The 7368-nt window shown below is 56.6% G+C and overlaps 3 protein-coding genes across 3 annotated transcripts; all 3 read right to left on the minus strand.

Annotated features, from left to right (window-relative positions):
• Positions 1-321: 321 nt before the first annotated feature.
• INS49_006261 (uncharacterized protein) lies at positions 322-1986 on the minus strand (the record flags this gene model as incomplete). The annotated part of the gene is made up of 4 exons (XM_043167034.1): positions 322-422; positions 487-922; positions 1020-1356; positions 1907-1986. The coding sequence occupies 4 exons, from the start codon at positions 1984-1986 to the stop codon at positions 322-324; spliced, it is 954 nt and encodes a 317-aa protein (XP_043028178.1).
• Positions 1987-2441: 455 nt separating this feature from the next.
• On the minus strand, positions 2442-4127 carry INS49_006262 (uncharacterized protein; the record flags this gene model as incomplete). The annotated part of the gene is made up of 1 exon (XM_043167035.1): positions 2442-4127. One exon carries the CDS (start codon positions 4125-4127, stop codon positions 2442-2444), a length of 1686 nt encoding a protein of 561 aa, XP_043028179.1.
• A 957-nt stretch (positions 4128-5084) lies between these two features.
• INS49_006263 (uncharacterized protein) lies at positions 5085-6787 on the minus strand (the record flags this gene model as incomplete). The annotated part of the gene is made up of 4 exons (XM_043167036.1): positions 5085-5822; positions 5881-6229; positions 6341-6387; positions 6458-6787. 4 exons carry the CDS (start codon positions 6785-6787, stop codon positions 5085-5087), a joined length of 1464 nt encoding a protein of 487 aa, XP_043028180.1.
• Between the last annotated feature and the right edge of the window lie 581 nt (positions 6788-7368).

Genomic DNA, 7368 nt, shown 5'->3' on the forward strand with positions numbered 1-7368 from the left:
TAAGAGCGATCTTCTCCAGGTGAGGTTTTCCTGAATACCGCGAGGAAGTACAACCCTCCTAAGGTAGACTTCCACCCCTATGGCTGCCTCAGATTATGACTGCAAAGGAAGCAAACGTCGAAAGTATTTTACAGTTCTGTAGATCTAACAGAACAACGTCCTGCGTATCAGGACTGGGTTCCCACCCGAGGCATATGCCGTCCCCCGACCAGAGATACCGCACCAAAAGAGATGGAGGCGCCAGAACGCCCTTCTTGGTTCCGAATCTTGGATTGCATTGTAACACGATCAGGACGGAGCGTCGAGTTGCTTTCGGGCTGCTTAAGCATTGCTGCTGTGACGGGGTCGCTTGCGGACGCTGCCACTGGCAGGGTGCATCTTGGCGTTGCTCTCGCGCTTGAGCTTGTCGTCGAGGACGCGCGCTGGGGGTTTTCATTAGCAACCGGAGAAGTTTTCGCAAAGTCTGAAGCTTGGAACTGAGCTTACTGAGGACATCGTAACCGAACTGAGGGTACTCCAAGCATAGGGCCTTGAATTCCGGCTCGGCCTCGGCGCGCAGGGTGTGTGAGCGGTTAGCCCAGAAATTGGCGACGGGCGCGCGGACCGTCGAGTCTGCCTCGGAGGTGTAGGCGTATACGTAGCGGGCGTAGGCGATCTCGCCCTTGGCGGTGGAGTTGACGCAGTGGATCTTGGAGGAGGCGAGAGTGCGCAGGTTGGGGACCTGGAACTTCTCGGCCAGGGTGTAGACGCGGGCGTGCTTGAGCAGCTGCTCGCCGGACTCGTCGACCTTGGGGATGGACGGGTCGGTCTCGAGGGTGCGCTGGCCGGGTACCTTCTTGGGGAAGTAGTCGCCGGTGTAGAGGTATTCTAGGAAGCAGCCGACCGCATCCATGTCGTCTTGAGGGAGCTCGATCTGGCGGGGCTGGCAGAGCAAAATGCTTTGTTAGTGGGCTTTAATAGAATGCGCGCACTCCATCTAGCCCGCGCGTTGGATCAAGTTAGGCCGCGGGACCACTCACGCTGCCATCGTCGCTGAACTGAGCGCATGCATCCTTGAAGAACGGGCTGAGGACGAGCAGAGCTTGGTGTGCCGTTAAGATGGTCTCGTTCTCGCCGGCGCCGACAATCAGGGTGACAACGGGGCTTGTGAGGTAGCTGATGAAGGATGTACGCTCAGGAGCCGGCTCCTCCTCGCCCTCGCCCTCGTTTAGGATCTCGGAGCGGCCGGCCACTGCGGTTGTGTCGTCCTCGCCCAGGCCCTCGGCCATCTCGACATCGGCGCCGGGGTTGGCGGGCGAGTCCTCGACTATGCTGTCGTCGTTTATGTCGGCCATTGTGAAGTGTGAGGGATGGGACCTGAGTTGACGATGGAGTTAGAAAAGGCCGTCGCGAGGAGCAGTTGCGATCGGTGGTGGGAGGTGTTGGAGTGGTTTCTTTGCGCCCAGGTTGCGCGGCGTGCAGACGAGGAAGAGGGACTGACGTTTGGGAAGAGCGCTGGGAGCTGCAGAGAGCCCAATTGAATATGCGCAAGGCAGAGAGGGGCAGGCGAGGCGGAGGTGGGGAGGACGAGGAGGGGAGGTTGGTATTGAGTTGCGGCGTGAGTGATGCGAAACTGTAGAAAAAGTCGGAAGGCTGGGGGTGTAAATCAACCAATCAATTGTGCTGCAGCATCGCCTGAGCGGCAGGTGATCACTTGGTGAGGATGAGACCTCCCGCCAGCTCTCCGTCGCGCGTAGGACGTGGACAGGGGTAGCTCCAACACCACCTGGGCAGCGCTCCCATTGGTGAATGGCCCCCAGCTTGCGCGATCTGTAGCTGGAGCTGCCCTGCAAGCTGGAGATGCAGTGGATGTGGAGAAGCCAGGCTATGCCCTGCCCTGCTGCGGACTCGCTCAAGCTCGACTCACCTCTTGACGTCTTCCTTGTCGTCCTCGTTCGGCACTACCTGGACCTCGTGCAGGATCTCATTCTCATTGTTGCCAGCCATTATTCAAACTTTCCTTTGGTCCTTGTTTTTGGAAATGTAGTCGCAGGCTTCAGCAAAGCCAAGTCGTCCTCTTTGAACCAGGTTCGGAAACTTCAAAGGTACTTACGGATTAGACTCAAGGACGGGCCACCAACTAACATGTGGAAGCGAGACGACTTTGACAAACGAGAGATGACACGGCGGTGCGACTGCCCACTTGAATTGCTTTATTTTTTTCTATTGATTCACCGGCAGCCGTGACTAGCTGGTTGCCTTTTGGCCCTAAGTCAAAGCAGAAATCCATCTATGTAATGCCCAGAAGTTGCACCGGAGGGCGGCGACATAAGGTTGACTGACAGAGACTGCCAGTGTAAGTAAGATACATTTTGCCACCATCGGCCGAACTCTTCAAACCCGGACAGAGAAAGTATAAGACCACGCGCGGTACAGCACTGGTGGCTTCAGTCGGCGTCCAACTAACATATAAACAACTTGGTCGTGCTCACGTTGAGCCGGCTCCACCGCTCCCCCTTTCGCCACGCAGCCAGTATTGCCTGTGGCCAGTAGTGATGGTACAGCGCCACAAATGGCCACGGATCCCAAAGCTCAAAGGTGCCGTCCTTCCAGTATAATAGGTGTTGCACGAGCTCCGCTGTATGGTCGACGAGTAGCCTACCAGAGTGTGGTGTCTGCAGAAGTAGGTCCAACCACGGCAGCACCCCCCTTGTAACAAGGTCGTGACCGATCCAGTATCGAGGCCTCGCGTTCGCCGGCGTCCAGACCAGTTCCGCAGGGACATCAAAGTTGTCCTCCTTCAACGGCTCCAAAGACCCATTCACGGCAGACATGTACGCCTCCACCATTCCTCTCATCCGCTCGCCGGGCTGCGCGAACAGCGCCACCGCGGTGTGAGCCCGCGGGTTGCACTCAATCGCGTACAGCCTCTGTTGGCCGTCATCATCCTCCTCAGCCATGAAGTCAAAGCTCAAGTGGCCCGTGAAGCCCGTTCCCGCGGCTGCGGCGAACCTGGTGGTGAAGCGCAGCATCTCCGCGGCTAGGGGGTCACCGGGCGGGAGGGCCTCGTAGTGCATCAGGAGCTCGCTACTGGGACACGCAGCAAAGACCCTGACGGCGCCAGCGACGACCAGCGCGTGCGTGCAGTACTCCCTACCACCTTGGATGAACTGCTGCAGAACCCAGGGTCTCTTAGCCGAGATGTCGCGGCGGCGGACGCAGATCTCGGTGTCGTGAGGGTTAGGGAGGGGGAAGAGCGTCATGTTGGCACGGTTAGCGTCGTCCATGCCTACGGGCTTGAGAATGAACTTCCTATGCGGATTCTCTTTCGTCGCGGAGGCGAGTGCGTCTAGGACCTCGCCGTGCGACGTGACGTCGAACGTCTCGGGGACGGCGAGCTTGAGGGCCTTGGTATGCTGGATGAAGGTTGACTTCTCGTGCAGAGTTGATGTCGTGGGCACGTCAAACTGTATGCATGCACAGCTCCGTCCGTCCTGTGGGGACATCTGGTCCAGCGCCTCCTTCACCATGGCGTCCTCCACTGCGCTCGCGACGCCCGAGCACGAAACCCACAGATCGACTCCTTCGTCCTTGACGATGTTGCAGATATCACTGATGTACGATCTCCTCACTTCTTGCTTCTCACTCTCATCCATGTCGTCTTCCACCACAGGTCTCCGCAGCGGGTAGACCGCGTCAAAGGCCAGGCTGTGCGTCCATTTTCCCTTTTTCCAAGGCGTCCAGGCAGCACATGCACCGACGTCAAAGTCGGCTGCCACGACGCGGTGCCCACACAGCCAGAATGCCCGGGCCAGCGTCAGGCCTTTGGTCATGCCCACGCCCGTGACGAGGACGGTCCGCTGCCTGAAGGTGGGCTTCGCGCGGCATTGGGTCCGATGGAAGAGGGCACCGCTCAATGTTGAGCGGGAGAAGGGCTGTAAATAGGCGAGGACTGACGGTGGCACTTCGGTGAGGATGATGGCGATAGCATAGCTGATGGGTAGGAGGAAGATACTAAGTCCTAAGAGGAAGAAGGTTTTGATGAAGTCGGTCACGATGCGTCGAAGGTAGGCTAACCTATGGATGACGGTGATGGTCCCGTCCGGCGCCGTGGTGAGTGACTTTCCATTCGCCTTGAAGAGAGGCATTATTTGCTACTGGCCGTAATTGAGGACCTGTGATTTCGCAATGGGCATTTCCATCGAACATGAGTCTGTGGGTTTGGTGTCAATGAAGTTCTGAGACACCCACCTGTCTGCAGTGTTGACTTCCAGCCTGCGGTAGCTTGCTTGTTCCTTCCCAGGATATTTGGCTGTTCTCGTTCATAATTCACGCGAGACGCGGCTCGGGATCTACACCCGCCCCCAAGTTGGAAAACCGGGGAAGGAACGCTCGAGGCACGCACTCGGCTGCTTTGCTCCTTGATGAATCATTCAACGAGCTTGGGGAGAGCGGCTCAGGAAACCTCGGGTCTTGCAGGGATGGAGCTTTGTCTGAGCCTGGGACGCCGCTGCCAGACTAACGCAGGCCGGTGAAGTACAGGGCACATGCATACAGACTTACGCAGTAGTGACGAGCATGAACTGTTGCCAGCTCCTTCCGTGTACCTGACAGCATTGCCGGCCCACTCCTCAGCTTTTGGTGGGTGGGCAAAGGGGAAGGGCCGCGGGACCGGGCGTGTCACTTCTCCCTTCCTACCGGGGGGGGCTCTTGTTGTTTACATGAGGACAGACGTAAGGGAGACCTTCAATTGATGATATTTCCATCACGTCCTCTCCTATGAGGGTGTCACGTCAGTGCGGAGTAGGTTATGCAGGTGACTGTCGCCTTTTCACGTAATAGAACGATCTCGTATCAGATCGCGACAATGCCTACGAGAGTTAGGTGGGAACAGAGGATGAAGCCACCCGTGATGCGATGCTTTTGTTCCCCAAGTGAATATCTGATGGATACACTCCACCGCTTGCCCCCGGTCTTAATCTCATCCAACCTAAAAGTTGAAGTTGGTTCTTCGTCATGCACTGTCGTTTATCATATAAGATGAACCCATGGTGGGGCAGACCGCTGAAAGCTTCATGCAACCACAAGATGAAAGCACGCTCTATCTAATGAACACCGTTCGTCTTTGCAACCCTCTCCACGTGAGAATCCTGAACTCCCTTGGCTCCGTTGCCATTGGTGTGACCGTTGGTAAAACCATTGGTGTGCCCGTTGGTGTGCCCATTCGCATGCCCATTGGCGTGTCCGTTGGTGCCATTGGCCACCTTGGCGGCGAGCTTTGCCTTCAACCCGTCCCCATTCTCGGCCACAGTGTCAAGCACGCTCTTGTTCTCAGATGCCAGATCTGTGTATCCGGTGTCGCTGCCATCGACGAAGGCCTCGAGACCAGCACCCTCACGCGGGTAGCCCTTCGCAAAGTCCTTGTGCTTCTTGAGCGCAAGGAGTAGCTCCTCCTGACTGACATCATTCAGGAAGGTGCAGCTGCCCAGGGGGTTGGGGACAGCCAGGCGCAGCTTTCCGTCCCGTGTCTTGAGGATGGCTGCTGTTCCTTTGTCTATGACGTGCTCGTCGAACTGGGGGTGGTCGATTGTGAGACCGGCGCGTGAGAACAGGGTGAGCAGGCGGGTATGCGCTGCGTCGCTGAGCAGCCCACGGTGATTGGCTAGTGTGGCAGTATATGCCATGTCGATGGAAATAGCATGGCCGTGTCGCAGAGGTGTCTCTGGGATGAGCTCGTGGAGTGGAGACCACGTGTGACCGTACGCGATCACACGGTCGAGACCAATCTCGTGTAGGTTAGGGGACTCGAGCTTCAGCATTTCGTAGATTCCCTCGCGGTTGATCTGGAGCGGTGTCAGCTGCACTGTAAGCGAATTTCAATCGCGACATAACATTGCTTACGATATCAGCCGCCCTGGTGAGCTCCTCGGAGGAGCCGTCCCCTCGCCCAAACCTGTGCTCTATCAATTGCTCGCAGAACTTGTCCAGCAAGTCGAACACCTGGAGGTGGGAGCATGACGAGATCTTGATGAGCTCTGCAAATCCATTTCGCACCTGTGCAATAGGGAGAGTGCGCAGGAAGGTGAAGTCAAGGAAGGTGTGGATAGGGGCGTGGTAGGCACCCAGCCTGTTCTTGTAGTTGCCGTAGTTGACGGCCACCTTGATGCTCACACTGGCATCAATGAGACCAATGACTGTAGTGGGGACGCGAATGAAGTTGGTGTTCCGACGGTATGCCGCGCAGGCAAAGCTGTAACCCACAGTGTTAACCAAATATCTTGCACCCGATCGCTAATCTTGCAATTGTTCAGGGAAATCCCCATAGACGATCGAGTTTTTAAGGGATTCGAAGAACGCTTACCCAGCGACGTCAGTCACAAGGCCACCGCCGACCACAAGAACAGGTTCCTGGCAAAGTGTCAATAGGAGCTTCCAAGCTGACCCAAGAAGGGCAATCTGCCCCAAAAATGTGCCATACCTTCCGAATGATACCGAAGTCGGTCATTGAGTCACAAATGCTCAACCAGGTATCAACCGTCTTGGCCTTCTCACCAATGGAGGTCTTGTGGACCTGCAGGGTCAGGCCGTAGTGAGCGAAGTACTTCTCCATCTTGTCACCGTAGAGGCCGAAGACATTCTTGTCAGTAACGGCAAGAACGCGTCCCCACGGCTTGTAGCACTCGGCCAGGCCGGGGTTACGAGTGTCAAAGACCCCATCGACAAAGGAGAAGTCGTACGAGATCTTCTCGTAGCCTTCGACGTGGAAGCCCTTGGGCGTCTCAGAGACAGTTGCCTTGAGGTCAGACATCTTGGGGGAAGGAGTGATGTATTGGGCCGGGAACGTTGAATGTCAACACAGAACAAGAAGGAAACTCTAGAGGAGGTTGAAGTCTAGAAACTGAGGGATGAAGAGCGAGCTGCAGGAGACGCGTCCGGGCAAAGCTCCCGGGGATACCTTCTTTTTGAGCTGCACATGCTTTGCAGGAGAGCATGTCCCGAGCAAGTCGACAGAGTGGTGTCGTCACGACTTCCATTGGCGGTTTGGCACATATGAAAACGTTGGAACCACCGCCGTCTTGAAAACTCCTGGGATAGCTTGTGGCCGTTGTAGAAGCGTGAGGACTCGGTGCCCAGCAATGACTGGGCGCACATCCCGGAGGAAGTGCAGCAACGAGCCAGGCACATCATGCTCGTAGAGTTGTGTCTAGTACCTCGATTCAGGCGAGATCAAGACCAGACGAGGAGGTATAATGTACCTTGAGACTCGTCGTGGTCATAGACTCGTCGACAAAGAGCTCGGTTTCCGCACTGTCACTCGTACTGACACGTTCCCTGCCGCCAGGGCCCTAGTGGGGCAATGTCTCGCAGACGTGATTGTTGAGAATCCCA

This window comes from Diaporthe citri (assembly GCF_014595645.1).
Source record: "Diaporthe citri strain NFHF-8-4 chromosome Unknown scaffold_2, whole genome shotgun sequence".
In the NCBI taxonomy this organism is placed as follows: Eukaryota; Fungi; Ascomycota; class Sordariomycetes; order Diaporthales; family Diaporthaceae; genus Diaporthe; species Diaporthe citri.